Source organism: Nesoenas mayeri (genome assembly GCF_963082525.1).
Source record: "Nesoenas mayeri genome assembly, chromosome: 6".
Lineage (NCBI taxonomy): Eukaryota > Metazoa > Chordata > Aves > Columbiformes > Columbidae > Nesoenas > Nesoenas mayeri.
In genome coordinates this window covers 37,415,505-37,431,731 of record NC_137545.1, presented here as the reverse complement: position 1 = coordinate 37,431,731, position 16,227 = coordinate 37,415,505, and the positions used below count along the sequence as shown (strand labels likewise).

At 40.3% G+C, this 16,227-nt stretch overlaps 1 protein-coding gene across 1 annotated transcript; it reads right to left on the bottom strand.

Moving 5' to 3' along the window:
- Positions 1-851: 851 nt before the first annotated feature.
- Positions 852-16,129, bottom strand: UBXN4 (UBX domain protein 4). Its single transcript, XM_080347027.1, has 13 exons — positions 15,998-16,129; positions 9,806-9,908; positions 8,917-8,945; positions 7,961-8,079; positions 7,198-7,366; positions 6,633-6,735; positions 5,027-5,081; positions 4,707-4,871; positions 3,817-3,944; positions 2,701-2,803; positions 2,220-2,351; positions 1,706-1,914; positions 852-1,009 (listed from the first exon to the last, which is right to left on the bottom strand). The coding sequence occupies exons 1-13, from the start codon at positions 16,077-16,079 to the stop codon at positions 871-873; spliced, it is 1,536 nt and encodes a 511-aa protein (XP_080203153.1). The 5' UTR covers positions 16,080-16,129; the 3' UTR covers positions 852-870.
- Positions 16,130-16,227: the final 98 nt, after the last annotated feature.

The following is a 16,227-nucleotide window of genomic DNA, read 5'->3' as shown; positions in this document are numbered from 1 at the left end:
ATGTACCATAAACTATTAAAAATAAATAAAACAGAACGTATGCCTTCACATTTGAACAGAGTGCGATACTTAATTACATCTCCTTGAGCTTGGAAGCAGCACCGAACACCTGTAATATTTAGGTCTCTGAGATGCTCAATTACTTGGTGGGGCGAGGGAAGATCCTGCCTCCAAAATAAAATGGTGTAGCAGCCCCCTGCTAACAACATTTCCATTTTAGTGATAAAGACCCACCTTTTTTTCTTCCTATTTAAGATGTGGTTTACAGATTTTAGTACGAACTTCTCCTGCATTTAAACTAGAACAAAAAGGTTGTATGCTATATTTTAAATGTCAGTGGATGATGTTAACTGCTTGCTTCCTTGTGACACAAATACTTCAGAAGAACTTCACAAGAGAAGATAGGGGTTTTTTTCTGGAAAATAGTTTATTGAGTGCTTGGGGAATTAAAAACTACAAGGTTTTGCTTGCAGTTGCAGAAGCCAGAAAAAAGTTAAATTAGTTACCTGATTCGCTATGTATATAGTGCTTCTGAAACCCTCATTTTAATCAGTCATTGCCTACCATGACCTTTAAATTAATATCTGGCCCTTAAATTTATATATTTATAGATTAAAAAGTGCCTTTCTGTGGCAGTAGGTAATGATTATGAAAGCAGATGGAGATTTTCAATCTGTCTAGGCCTCAGCTACACCCACTTGATTTTTCTGTCCTAGGTGCCTTTATTCCGTACTCCGTGCAGGAGTAAGAATTAAGCAATTCAGTCAGTGTAAAATAAGCCCCACTTGTCCAGAAGCTTTAGTTGACTTAGATCAAATAAGAAAGAACAACAAAAAAAAGCCAGACAGTGATTATTGCAGTTAATCAAAACTACATTTGTTGTGTAGAATTTCCATTCCAAGTATTGTTTTCATCTTCTCCATCATCTTGAGTCCTCAGTCTATATATTTTGCCTTCTTTTTTGAAGTCTTCTCCCCGCTTCTCCACCACTCGTTTCCTGACCACTTGCCTAGGATACAAATGACAGTGAGCTTCGACAGTTTCCTTGGTAATAATTACACGAGAGAAGCAAATGCAATAAATGCAAATCATGCATCCTTCCTTCTTTTATCCCCAGTAAGAGTTTTCTTCAGCCCTTTGTTTCCTAGGAGGGAACACCCATCTTACCATTTGTCATTTAGCAGTCAGACAAACTGACTGAATGCCGTTCCCCCTGGGAAGCACCTGTCATTGCACCAACACGCGGCTGCTTCACGTGAAACAGCCTCACAGCTCCTGGTACAGCACATCTCTCATTCTCTGGGGAACACAAAACCTTAACTGCCAAGATCAGACCTCAGCTCCTCAAGTTTCTTGCACAACCATACCATAACATTTCAAAAGGTTTACCTTCCAAAGAGTAGCAGCCCAAGAGAAGCCCACGTTTGTAGCTACAGCTGAATTCCCTATTCATACATGTCTGCAAGACAATGCTTTTTCTACTTTGTAATTGGAAATTGAAGCAAATAAGAAGGATCTTGCTTAATCACACATGTAAAAAACCAAGAAATCCTAGTGAGAGCTGTCATGCAGTTTACCAGCCACCAGGTTATCCCTTTGAACCAGATGGAAGGGTGGTGGCCAGAAACTCCAAGGAGAAGGCAGCAGCTCCTTGCTACAAGACCAAAACAACCCAGCAAGCAGTGTGAGGAGTAGTTCTGATTACCTGCTTTGCTCAACGCCGCTGGATGCTGAAGGATTTGGATGGTCTTGCTGATGAGCTGGTCTCACATTAGACTGTGAAGGGGGTGGACTCGTGAAGAGGAAGTTGCTAATAAATCTCCAGACTGCTAAGAGGGGATACAGTATTGTGCCCAAGAACTTCCACAGGTCACCGCCTGAAGACTGAACAACAGAAGTAGCAGGTCTTCCCGCCTGGGCACCAACACACAAAGAAAACATGTCAGATATTAAAGTCAGGCTCTTGCAGACAGAGTATTTCATACATAAGTTAGAGGCAGCTCAGCAGACACAAGAGAACACCTTTGGTTACACATTAGACAAGTATCTATGCCACCCTTTATCAGTGCTGACAAAGTAATTTTGCAATCTGTCTTAGACACAGAAAAGACAAGAATTCAAGCCCAATATTATCAAGGCCAACCCACAGCAGATATACCACTACGGCACTGCTGTTTGCAAGGAAACAAAAGCAAAACAAACCAAAACCCAACACCTACCGGCAGCAACACAACTGAAGCACTGGGTGCTAACTCTAGCTCCAGTAATTTCTTCCCATAATCTTCTTTGGTAAACTCCCTTCGGGGAAACATTGTCGCCAAGGAAAAATTGCCATAAGCATTACCAACCGTCTGCAAAAATTTAAAGAAAACATTTTATTTATAACTGTCAGCTTTCAAACAACTGCAGATTGGCCAGTTGAGAATACCTCGCCATACTGACCCAAGAGTTCTATAACTAATTGTCCATCATCTTCATATAGAGAAATGAAGGATTTTTCACATCCTACTATCTCTAACTAATGTAGTATGTTAGTAGTACAAAGGCAGTTGGTGGCACTGGAGAAGGCTGCTAGCAAAACCCACATCAAATCGACAAAAAGAAAAGCAGTTGATGACAATTCCACCACAATTAACAACTAGTTGATGCTGCAGCAAGTCATAATCAGCACGTAGGTAAGAAAAGGAAACACCAGGTTACCTGTGCAGCAAACTGCCTTGCTTCTTCCAGCCGTGCGTCAGATGGGAACTGGTTAGTAAAGGAGGATCCATCCGGGAGGCGGAACTGAATCCTGGCTATTGCACTGCAGGACACGTACGGGGTCAGTCAGCACATGAACACTTACAGACAAACGCTCTCGGGGCTTTGGGTTGGCAGTACTGAAGAGAAGGACACTCATCCTACTTATGGCACTGCAGATGGGTTATAAGTTTGGATCCAGAGTTCATAACCATCTGCTTATATATCATAATCCATCTCCTCTGCTTTTTATCAAAGACTCATCACCATTCAAATAAGATACTTAAATTAAACATGTAAAAAATGAATACATGAAGGAAATATAAACCATATTTACTTTGTGTGTTCTGTATTACTTTTGTTCTTTTTTCAAGAGGTTGTACTATGAGGACACAGACATTTAAGCTAGTTTGACAAGTAATTCTATGTTCAGCTAACTATGGCCTAGCATTACTGTTTGAGTTTCAGCACCAGCACAGGCGGCTCCCCTGTACTCACCCTCCGCGAGGGGCAGAACCAGATGCACAGTGGCTCCACAACTCCACCCAAGGTCTCTAAAGGTTAGAGTATTTCTGAAAACAGCGGTGTTGGGCCCAGCAGGAGGCAGCTCTGACAGGATCGGCTGATGAGCCCCATCGCGCCTTGCTGAACCCAACAAATGGCACACACGGCCGAAAGGGTGGGCACCGTGCTCTCCCCAGCACAGTTCTGACATCAGCTAGTCATTATTTATCACATTTTCACCTTATCTATTTATCACATTCCCCACCTAGCCCCATTATACCTTGTATTTAAATCCAAGATGAGACAGAAAAAGCTCTTATCTAATTAAAATAACACACAAAAAAGGTGGTTAGCGTTTCATAATCAGGAATGTCAAAAGGATGAAAGTTAGAGAACACAGCGTTCATGTAAATAGCTACAAATAAAAGAGAAAGCCAGCTTTTTATGTCACTATTTAAACAGTTCAACATGGCATCAATTATTAGATGTATATTAAATCTCTTTAAAAGTGCACATAAAGTTTCTTTACTTCTCTCCCCCAAACTATTCACTTCTTCTTCGAGACCAACTCACCTTCGCTCCTTCTGAGCTGCTTCTTTTCTGGCCTCTATTTCAGCCTGTTTAGCCTGAAGAGCTGCAGCTTTCGCAGCTTCTGCTTCTTCCTTTGATTTTGCAAAGCGAGCTGCTCTCTCAGCACGATCCTGTGAAAGGACCAAACAGAAACCTTCATCTTTACCATAAATTATACTTAATATTTATTACAACAGCGAGCTATGCTCTGTGCTCAGCACCCAACTACACAGATATAAGCGGCCCAGATGGAGAAGAGACAGGAACACTGCAAAGAATTATTCACTGTCAAGCTGCACCATCTTGTGTCATTAGCCAAGATGACACACTTCTCAATGAGTCACTTCACGCAAATAATTGTTAATAGATATTCTTCACATGCAAGTTTAACACTCCAGTGAAGGCAAAGGGAAAAATCTTCTGACAAGTGAAACAATTACAGTTCTAATTGTTCCAGGCCAAAACGTAATGATAAGGAGGGATTTCAGTTGTTATGAACTGTTTACATCCATACATGTACGCACATATATACAACCGTGGAAAATAATCCTCACTACCATTTTGAGATCGGTGTTCTGCATGTTCCAAAATTAAATATTCCCTATGTTTCTGGTACAGAACTATGCTTAAATTGCAATTAATATTTATGTTTAAATGACAACTCTCCTCTGGACTCAAGCAACATGACAGAAAAGTCGGTGTGTTCACTCAGATAGAAAAGATCATCATGAATATGAAAGCAGAAGCTTAATTTTATACACAGGAAATGCTACATGAGCCCCAAACATGTAAATTGTTACAATAGAAAGCCACAGGACTACAAGGAGGAAAAGGGACAACCGGTGGCCCTTGGGAGAGAAGCAGCAAGCTGTCTTCCAAACCCAAAACCTTACCATTGCGATCTGTTGTCTTATCCGCTCTCGAGCGGCTCTCTCTTCTGCCTTTTCTCTGTTCCTTTCCTCTAACATACGTTTTGTCAATTCTTCTTCCTGTCGTCTTTTGTACTCCAACATTTCTTTACCAGTTTTTCTCCGTTCAATTTCTTTCTTAATTTCTCTCTGAATGAACAACAGAGATATAAAAGTTGGACCACAAAATTGCCTTGGGCAAGAGTAAGACAAGATTTTAGTACATTTTGTTTAAAAAGGAATTAAGCATTTACTCAAGAAAGATTATTAAAAATAACCTGCAAGCAGTTTTACATTTGTATTACCTGTTCTTCTTCTTTCCTTTTCTCTTCTCGTCTTTCTTCAAGCTTTTTTGTTACTCTGAATTTAAGAATGAAGTGAAAAGTCTTAAAAATGCAGTTATTATTAACATTTTAAAATTTTAATGAAGCATTTGCAAAATACAGGAGAATGGAACACATGAAAATGAACATGAACTGTAGCACCACACTAACACCTCGAGTAACACATGGGTGTATCATCCATAAAAAGATGAGGTGATGATTCACCACCATGTTTCCAACTTTTACTGGAGTTCTAACATATTCTTTCTGTCCTTTTCCACTCAGTAAATGAAAAATCTTCCATCTTCCTGTTGAGCCACCTTGTAAGACATACAATAAGCAATACTATTTATCATCTGCAGTAACAGAACACTGAATCTCAATCTCTTCTTAGCTAGTTAAGCCATCTGGTTTCTTCTGCGCATCACTTCCTAAAACGGAGAGCAAATAATACATAGCGCTGACATAGATGCACATGTGTCTGTCTCATTTATCCAGAAAGGCGCCTTAGAATAAGGACTGACTTAAAAAACCAGTCATTTACAACATATTTTAAGTCTGGGGAGAAGGCAGACATGAGCCAACAACACGAGAAGTTGTATAATCAGAAAAGTGTTGTTCATACAGTAGTGGTTTGTGGTAATTACTGTTTTCTTTTTAAAAAGCAGAGATTTGCCTCTTTTTCCCCTGAAGGGAATGCTGTAGATACAAGCAAATATGGTATCATTTAAGATTAATGCATCTTTTAAAAAATAACTTTGGTATTTACGGTAAAATATTGACTGCATTTTCTTATCGGTAGTACATAGACATTATACTAGTTGTCCAACATCTTTCAAAGAAAACTTTTAAATTAAATATGAAAAAATTCTAAAATATATTTTAGCAGTATAAATAATCGGACTTACTAAGTATGTGTTACTGGTTTTAGGTAGGACACTGCAAAGAGTATCAGTATTACAGATGCTAAAAAATGAGTTTATACACTCAGTCTTTTGTTTAAAAACAATCAATTTAATGAATGAACCATGTACTGAACCAGGTGCTTCTGGTTACCATACTTTAAAATACTAGAACTAGCATTGCTCAGACCTCATTACTGATCAAAACAGCCTAAGAATAGGATTCCTCTGGCTTTTTCAATACACCCACACTACAGTCATCAAATAGACAAGAAGAAAAAGAACTAGGATGGCATCTCTGTACAAAACCAAGGTTAGCGCTTTATTACCCCAGTTTCAAGTGCTTTCAGTTCAACGTTTTAACTCCTTCAAAATTTCTGCAAACATATTGTCTGTATTTGAGTTATATCAAAGGAGAACATTTTCAGTTTTCCAGATTACTCTTTTCTTTCAGAGTCCATGAAAAATGAGATGAATTTAAAAGCTGGTTTTGTATCGACTCTAGTATTGTCACAGACATCGAAACGAAAATAAGACCACATAAATGTTTGCCAAATGATAAATGAAAAAGCACCAAAAATCCTGCAATTAAGCCTGTTTGTTCAATAAAAAAACTCAACCCAAAACAACAAAACCACCTCCTGAGAAACAAATACAATACATTAGGAAGTCTGCAAAAGGTTTACCTTTCTACTCTGAGTGCAAGGTCATTCGCAGGCTGAGAATCACTCACTTGCTCATCTGAAGATTTAGTCACTTCTGGGTTTGCTGGACCTGAATTTGCTCCATCTTCAAGTGGTTTACAAAAAAGTAATGCATAAAAGAAAAAGAAAAGGTACACTTGTTAACACAGAAGATTATTATACTCCTTGTTAGCCATATTTTGCAGCAAATAACATATCTCAAAGAGATACAAGGCTCTGCTATTTAGACTCTCCAACGCAGACTCCCCCCCTTCCCATCTGGTTTCAGATCACTAACCCAAATGAGCGTTCTCAATTGAATCTTATTTCCAGAAAGCATACACAGGTTTTATTGTATTATAAACCACAGACTTCTCACTCATTAAAACTGAGCAGAATGACAGGTTATTCTTCCCTCTGGACTTGCAAGAAGCATTCTGGGATATCCAAATTTTTCATCAACAAGTCCACTCAATATATTGCCTTTTAGGTACCATCATATAACAACTTAAGAAAATGAAAACTATCTCAAAAGCAAATTAGCTAGCACTTGTGTAAAAATACTAACCATTACCAGCAGAAGGTCTTATTGTCTCTGTCGTAACAGACTCAGAAGAGTCACAAAACTCTACTGCTCTGGGTTGTGTATTTTCTGTAGCACCAGCAGATTGAGGAGAGGGACAGGGAGCAGATGATTGACTTCCATTTTCCAAAGGCTGCCCTTTTACTGTGTGCATCTAAGAAATTGGGGAAAAAAACCCAAGACTATGACACTTCAAATATTTTCCACAGGTTCAAAGGTCAAGACTAAGCTATTTTTGGAAAAATCAGTCCTATTTAAAATATAAAACGAAAATTATCGCATATTGTTGTGTGTGATGCCATCATATATTTAATATTTATTCCTAATTTTAGTTTTACACTTAAAATCAAAGTGATAAAACTATCTATATTTATATTATGTTCCACAGAGTAGTTTTATAAATCCACATCACAAAACAATATTATAAAACCATATATGAAGCGCAAGAGTAACCGGTATTTCATCTCAGTTTAGAGTTCTTGACATATTTTTCAATACTGTAGGTGTTACACAGACGATCTAAAACAATCTGTGAAATGAAAAAACAAAGTAGCACTCGCTTATAGTGCTTTCCAACCTGTTCAATTTGTGTACTGAATTTAAGTTTGCACATTTTGTTGTTGGAAGGATATAGAACCAGTAACTCAGTTCCCCAAGGCACCTGCTGAGGGCCGGGGACATCTCCTGTCTGGAGCTGGTGAGCACACGCAGCTCAACCTGAAAGCTCTGGCCTGTCAGCAAGAGTTACCTGTTTAACTTTATGGATTCTGGTAACAAGCTCTTCGACAGAAACGCTGCCAGCAATTACTTCCAAAGGGATTCCGTTGTCTCCTATAAAAAAACTGGATGGAACGCACACTACAGGATCTGCACAGCAACAGTTAAGGGCAACAAACAACAAAAGTTTGTAAAGTGACTTGAAAAGGAAAAGCAGAAGTCCTTCCTACAGAACCTTATAGCCCAAGATTCTATCTCCAGCTTGTCGCCAGTATTCAGTGCCAAGGGAGGAAGAAAAAAGACGCTAAAAAAATGCTGGAAAACATTACTTACAACTGGTTAGTATTTCTTCTTTTCTTTGAAATGGTTTAAGCCAAAAAATTTTTCTCCAACACACACATACCCAACAACCAACTACGCTTTGACTTGGAAGATTTTGATTTAGTGTGAGACAACATCTTACGCAGACAACAATGAATTCTTTCCAGCATTAAGAAAATCCAAGTGAGGTACTGAATTCTCTTTCTCAGCATCATACGGAATTCCTGAGCTATACGCAATGACCTACTTAAGGCAGGCAGACATTTACCTCACCTCACACCTGTGTGTCTGATAGAACCCAGTCCCCTACTTGTTCTTCTTCCTCTCTAACTCTGAGCTCCAGCTAATAATTCAAAGTACTGCTTGTTTTCTAATGCTGATTAGTAATAACAATGAGTTATTTTGTTTATATAAAGCTTTGGATAATTTTCTATTTGGAGAATTACAAAGGATTAACATTAAAAAAACCCAACTTTCTCTAAGAACTGACAGTAAGTTGAATACATGGATGTATCTTTTCAGTTTTCAGTTTATTGCATATCTTGTGCCATAAGAAGCATTTTTAATAACATTTTTTGAAAACATTTGTCTTAAGAACAGTATTAACACGTAAAGAGCAATTCTCTGTTACCATAATTTAGCATCTAAACTGATCTCAAAGGATACAAATTTGAGAAAACTGCAGGCATGCTTCACTGTTTAAAAGAAAAGATTCATTTAGGAGGAGCAATCACTTTGCAACAACTATAGATTAAGTCTTTCATCACAAAAATAACTGTCCTACTACCACACACAAAACTATTTTAATACTTGAGAGAACACTAAAAGCAGATTTGCACTGCATCTTCTCATTAACATTTTGCATAAGTGTTGACACGGTGACAATCTTTGCTTATCACAGCTGACTACCTAAGATTTAGGGAAACAGTGCTAAGAAGCAATTCAGGAAAAAGATATCTAGTCTATGGAGCGCAAATAATATAGTAAGTCTAATAAAATATCTATAAACCATTTCAAAATAATAGCACATCTGGAAATGTCAATGCACTTTCTGCACATGGACTGGAACACTTACACACACCAAAAACAGTTGAGTAATTTACCCAGGAACTTCAACACTTCCCTATTTTATGTATTGCAATAGAGGCAAACACATTTTCTCTAAGGCTTTACAGATTTTATCATTATCAATTCATGAGAGTTTTTAAATTTGTTATGTAACTTGGCAAATGAAGAACTGTCTCAAGAATACTTGCATTTGATTCCAGCTTTCTTATATAACTTTTGTTTCTTCCTGTTGAAAAAGTGCAACCTCAAGCATTCTTTTACTACTACTGAAATACAGTCTGAAATACACAATGAATATTCTGCAGAACACAACAGTAAATTTGGAATTTTCTCAGGCTCTAGTAGCTTCAGGAGTACTGAATTCACTCATGTTCTGGAACCTTGCGTTTAGACTACTTCAAAACCAGAGCAGGACTTCAAAAGCCTCTTACTGTCATCACCATCCATGAAAGATTGTATAAGAGACAGAATTAGGATAGGATCAAACCTTTTGGTGTCGATTTTGATAGCAACAAAGCCATCTGAGGCAGCTTCAGTCACCTTCTCATCTTCCCACCTTGCAGCCATCTCGGTGGACTGTTCATCCTCACCTGCAATACACAGCACACGTGTGAAGCTGAACACACCGCCAATTACTGTTTCTTGTCTCATTTGAGCATTGCTTCAATTGCTTGAAATCACCTTTGAAAGACACTCCTGTGATTATTTTCAAATTAGTTTATCATATTTTTGTAATCTGGAGACAATTCGCTCCAGATGATTCACTTTGCTAACATGCCAAAAACCTAATATACCAAAAATGCTTCCAACCCAGCAAGCATGTAGCTTTTGCACTGAGCCGCACGGTGAGCTGGTCCAAGCGAGCAGAAGGGACTGGACCACAGAGATGGAACAGAGACGGAGGAACTGGAGGTGATGGCGAGCCCAATGTTTGGCTTGATTGCATCATCTAATTGCACAATCAGTGAAGGGCCTCATTTTTATGTTACAGAGAATATGCTTATGCTTTAGTAGTGCTTATACTCTCATAATATGCAAGGAGATGCTGCAGCACAGTCAGAGTGAACCTTTGCTTCTCCCTAACATTAAGCTTTATCTCCTAACATGCTAAAACACTGCTTACTCTTCATTATAAATTTAATTACATATTGGTACACCAGCTGCTAATAGGTAAAGCTAAATTTTCTAGCCCTTGTAAATATGTACCTCAGCAGACAAGGTTTCACAGTTTGATGGTGTTAAAAAAACCCACAAACCAAAAAGCATTTATTTGCAGGATTATTTGTCATTTAGTTTTGTATTCCAGTTCCTGATATGAACAGTAACAGCAGGAGGGGAGGAAAAGGAGTGAGGAGTACAGAGGAACAAGAATAACAGTAAAGGATGAGCTACTTAAGCAAAGGAAACTGAAAATGTGTTCTGGGGCCACAGATTCAGAAGCATGATTTCAATCAGATGAAACCACATCAATCATCTTCCAAAGCACCGGTTTAGTGAGGATGTGGATTAATAAATAGATTCTGATTAATATTAACCATCTTTCAACAAGTAAACTGGCCTGCAACCATTTGTTTATCTTCAATCTGTATGACTTCCTAGCAGTTTGGAATCGACTGTTCTCTTGATGAAGAATTTGAGTCACAAGTACAGAAGTATAATAGTCCATTATTCAATTACAACAACAAATCATTTGTTTGTTTCATCCCAGTTGCCATTTCATGCAGTGTTTTTCACTTGTTAAAGATCAGGAGTTATATGTGCAGTCCCCAGATGAAGCATCGCTGCCTTAAGGCCATAACTGTCTGGCCACAATGCTTCTCAGAGAGACACGTATCCAAAATATACTGATTTTGGAAAAGCGTTTTCCAATCACATGTGTTGATTTTTCCCCGAGAGCATTAGAGCAAGTAAGAAAGTATTCATCTCTACTACTGTAATTGTATATAAACAGCATATTTGTGCAGAAACCTCTCCTATTCCTTTAACTGCAATGCTTCCAACTGTGGTCAACAGATGCAGCTGTTCTGCCAAGTGGTTCAGTGTCCTCCCCCATTCCCAGCTGCTCACAGACAGACAGCTGCTTCCCCACACACCCTCTTTCAAAAGGACACATGCTCATCCCATTAGGCTACTAAAAATATCTACATACTTGCCTAACACTAACTTTTCCATACAACCGACTGCTGTAGAAAAAGAATGCTGAAAGATACAAACGGGTCACAGACTGTTCACAGCAGAGTTGAGGCCCATGAATGGAAATGCTGATAACTCACATTTTATCAAGCTCTGTGCCACAAAGCATGGTTTAATATTGTGACTGCCCATAGAGTCATCACTTATTCTTGTACATATTTTTGTTTTGATAACCCTTTCTCCTCTGGGGGTTAAAGTTATTATATTACACTTTTGTAGTAATTATATCCTGAAATGAAAGCTGCCACATCACAGGAAAAGCATCAGGAAAGTCAAGAGGTCAAGCTGAACAGAACTTGACATATTCACAGTTCTGCTAAACACTGAACTATCACAACCACCTCAGAATTCTGGTTCCCAAGACTCTCGGATTACTTATTTCTCAACAAAAGCATCACTTTGATTCACTTCACAGCAATTAAAGACCTGTACATAACTCTCAGTTGCACTTATGAATCTCTTACGTTTAGTCAGGTAAATTGAGGTATCTACATAGGGAAAATTTATCCATCATTTCTCAAGTGATTCAGATAATTGGAAGAGAAACTTTCTGCAACAATTTACATCCTGTATAAGGAACTTATTCAAAACAACTGCAGGTTGTCAAAGGACACTAATTCCCCTGTTCCTCAGCACGGAGTCATCGGGGAAAAGTGTTTTCCTTTCAAGAAGAAGAGAGATAAGCCCAGCTGACTTCTCAATATCCAACATTTCATAACTACTCAGTAAAAGTAAGGATTGCCCATTCTGGAAATGACAGAAAATTGAGACATTAAGCTGTTCACCTCCTCTTCCTGTGCTTCATTTCAGATATTTAACTGGAGGAATGCTTTGATACAGCTTGGATATAAAACACTAACAAATGGCTCGATGACTTGAAATAAATGAAAGAAAAAATCCCAACCACAAACATAACCTAAAACCAACCAAACAAAACAAACATAATCTAAAAATAAAATTCTGAACAAAGTAAGGAGTGTTTCTACAAACGTTTTGAAAAAGAAACACATTTTAGTTTGAAGTTTCTCCCACCCCCTGCAGTCATTTCTCACTCTGAAAAGCACTTTTTATGAGTGGCCTGGAATTTTCATGATCAGAACATGTCAAATGTTTGGAAAGAATAATCTGAAATAGCTCAGTCAGAACAGAGGCTGCACCTGAGGAGGTTTCATATCAAATGAACAATACACTTTAGATTAAGAACTCAGATTGTGAAAGGAGCTTTCTAACTCTGCAGACTAGAAAACCATTGATGGAACAGCTGCCAGCAAGACTGCAGAGACATTCACCAGACATGTTCCAATTTCAGGAATACTTTTTCCCTGTGCAGTAGCAGAACCTACCAGCAATTATTTGGTGCCATAAAGTGACTTTTCTGCTCCTCAAACACAATTCCTTGCTTTGTGTGTATGTGTACAGAAGCCTTTAATTTAACACCTTGCCTTAATATTTGAAAATCAGTTTTGTAAGATGGACACACTTCATCTCATCCTCCCTTTTATTGCAACTTGCCAGTAATTTCAGGGGGTCTTTAACACGCTTACACAACTGCATCACCAGGAACTATGCTGTTGAGGGTTTTAAAAACGGCACTAAAAATGTTAGGATTATAGCTGCAAACAAAAATGTTAAAGAAAAAAGCTGGTTGAACAACATGTAATTGCAGTCACAAACACCACCTCATTGTTAAGATAAATGGCCACATTATTCCTTACTTAGCTGGAAAATATTCTAGAATCAGAAAGAATAATCTAGTTCTTCATTTCCTAGCACTTTTTTAGAGAGGTGTAGGGAAGAGAGAGAGAAGGAGACAGATGGTAGTAGAAACCAAACAGAGATGGACCTGCCAGAATTCAATAATTTGGGCCAAGGCTGTATCTAATACCTATCCTCCACAGTGCCCCCCCTAAAATGTCAGTTAATTTATATTTTCCATTTATGTCGCTAATTTGTTTCCTTTATTAATTTTTTGTCCACCTGTAAATTATTGGACAAAGTGTTCAAAAAAACCCCAGAAACACTGAACACTTCTGAACGCATGTCTTTCTGCTTAGAAAGCTGCTTTCAAATGTCTGTCTCCAATGTCTATGGGCAAGCGTGTAATGCGAAGTCTCAATATCACCACCAGCTGTGCGGTTTTAAAGAACACAAACAACAAACTGCTGCCATAAAACCAGACGATTCTTTCAGCACTTGGCATCCTTCGAACACACCGGCTGCCACACAGAGTGAGAAAGCACATTCTTGGGCTTCCCAATTCCTTTTCTCAGCTCTGTTGCAGGTCAGCTGCCCTGACCCCACTGTTCTTGGGGTAGATCAGAACCAGGCAGAACTCTCCAACACTTCCATTTCGGAGATATAGCCACCCAAAGTAACACTCTCCCTTTATCGGGACTCAGAACCAAACCAAACAAATCCTTACAGCATATTAAAATGTCAAAACTAGGTTACATTCCTGCAATCATAAATTTATCTCCACCCTATATATCTACATATTCCTACATCCCTCTAGTCAACATCAATGTCTAAAAGAAAAAGCTAGTTTTGTGTACAATTTTCGTTTCATTAAAAATACTGAAAATACGTTACAATGTGCGCTTCTCAAGCACCAATACATATGTACTCAGTTCAAAACACCCACAGGTAATGAATTATTACTAAAAAAAATCTTTGTGGTTGGTTAACTTTGGCTGGATGCCAGGTCCCCACCAAAGCAGCTCTATCACTCCCTTCCTCAAATGGATGTGGGACAGAAAACACAACAAATGGCTTGTCTGTTAGATAAGGACAGGGAAATCGCTCACCAATTACCACCATTGGCAAAAGAGACTCAGCTTTGGGAAATTAATTTAATTTATTGCCAATCAAAAGTCAGAGTAGGATCATGAGTAGCTCCTCCCCTTCCTTCTTCACTGACTTTGGTGTCTGCAGAGTTGTTTCTCTTACATCTTCTCACTCTTCTCTCCCAGCTGCTGCTGCACAGCAGATTTTTTCTCCCTTCTCATATGTGTTAACCAGAGGTGCTACCACTGTCACTGATGGGCTCAGCCTTGGCCAGCAGCTGGTCCATCTCGAAGCCACTGTCTTTGGCTCTATGGGACACGGGGGAAGCTTCTAGCAAGCCCTGCAGCCCCGCTGCTACCAAAACCTTGCCATGCAAACCCAATATAGAGCACTTGAAACATCCCAAATGTTTAGTAGAAAACTTCTGAGTCGGGACTGGGGGGATGATCAGCCTTTAACCAAGTCACAGCACATCATGTTCCACATGCAAAGATAACAAGTGTTGCAAAACACCCCTGTCAGAAGTTTCTTGTTTACCACCTGTCTTTCTATTTAATTTTATACAATGCACTATGGTCATCTCATTATTGACTATGAAGGCAGAGAGCTATCATGTAGGCACTGTAGGTAAATATACTAAGGTACGCTTATATTAAAAAAAAAAGGTCCAATGGTCTAAGGCTTTCACATCATAGCACCCACCTGCCATCACGATTCATGGGCTTTAAAATACTGCCTTAAAACCAGCACACACCACCCCATCGGAGAAGACCTTGTTTTCTAGCAATATGTTCACTATCCAACAGAAAATGCCGTTCTCTGAGTACAAGAAAAGTTGTGTCAACAAAAGAACTTAACCACACTTTCCTGTTCTGTTCACACACCCTTTGGGAGTGAACTTCTCCTTGAAGCAAAGTGAATCCCACAGTTCAATAATGTCCTAAGGGAACAACACTAGCCACACGTTTAGTGTAGTCGCTTTTTCATGAGGCAGCTGGAAAACTTCAAGCCACAAGCAATCACGGCAAAAGTAGAAACAAAAGAAACAACATGCGCACAGACGTAAAAACACAGGAAGAAAGCTTAAGAGCCTGTCTAATGTTTTTTTCCTTCAACCATTCCCATTTTTCCAGACAGGTAATGTACACAGACAATGTGAGCTTCTGTAGGTTTCAATTGCCATTCAGTTATATAATAAACACTATAGGTAACTCGAAAGAAAAAGGACACTGTATGCAAACAGCTAAGAAAGTTACAGAAAAGCCGAATGCAGCTTGTGCAAGGATGAAACGAAGGGAAACGCGAAACACGGAACAGCCGATTTCAGCGCCTAGGCCTGGGGCAGCCGGCCTGACACAGCAGAAATCGCGGCGCAGCGGGAGGGCAGGCGGGAAGCACCAGCTGCGAAGGCGCCGCGGAGCGCCGGCCGAGCTCCGCCCGGGGCTCACAGGCCCGCGGGCAGGCCGGGCCCGCCCGGCGCGGAGGGCTGCGGGGAGCAGGCCGGGAACTGCGCTGCACTCGGGCGCCGCCAGAGCCGGGGGCCGCCCCGGGCGGAGAGAGGGACGGCACGGCCGCCCAGGGCCCTGCCCGAGCGGCGGCTGCTCCCGGGACCCTCCAGACAGCAGGCGCTGTGTCAGCGCGGCGGGGCGGGCAGTCCCTGGCGCTCAGCACCGCGCCCCGCCCCGCCCCGCCCGGGCCGTACCTGACACGAACACGACGAAGACCGAGCTCCGCTGCTTGGCGGCGGCGATGGCGGCCCGAATGGACCCCCCGAACCACATCATGGTGCCGCCGGGCCCGGCCGCCGCGAGCCGCCGCCGCGCGCATGCGCCACCGCCCCTCGCACGCACCAACGGACGGCCGCGCGCGTGCGCCGGCCGCAGCCGCCCCACGCCGCCTTCTGATTGGCTGCCTGCCGCGCGCCGTGCGCCT

What these genes read in the sequence shown, in the direction of transcription:
- UBXN4 (XM_080347027.1), bottom strand. Translation starts at nt 16,079, where the DNA reads ATGATGTGGTTCGGGGGGTCCATTCGGGCCGCCATCGCCGCCGCCAAG. An exon ending in AAAGGAAAGAAGAAGAACAG is followed by an intron (nt 4,872 to 5,026) that starts GTAATACAAATG and finishes TTGTTCATTCAG; the next exon opens with AGAGAAATTAAGAAAGAAAT. An exon ending in TAAGACAACAGATCGCAATG is followed by an intron (nt 3,945 to 4,706) that starts GTAAGGTTTTGG and finishes GTCCTTTCACAG; the next exon opens with GATCGTGCTGAGAGAGCAGC.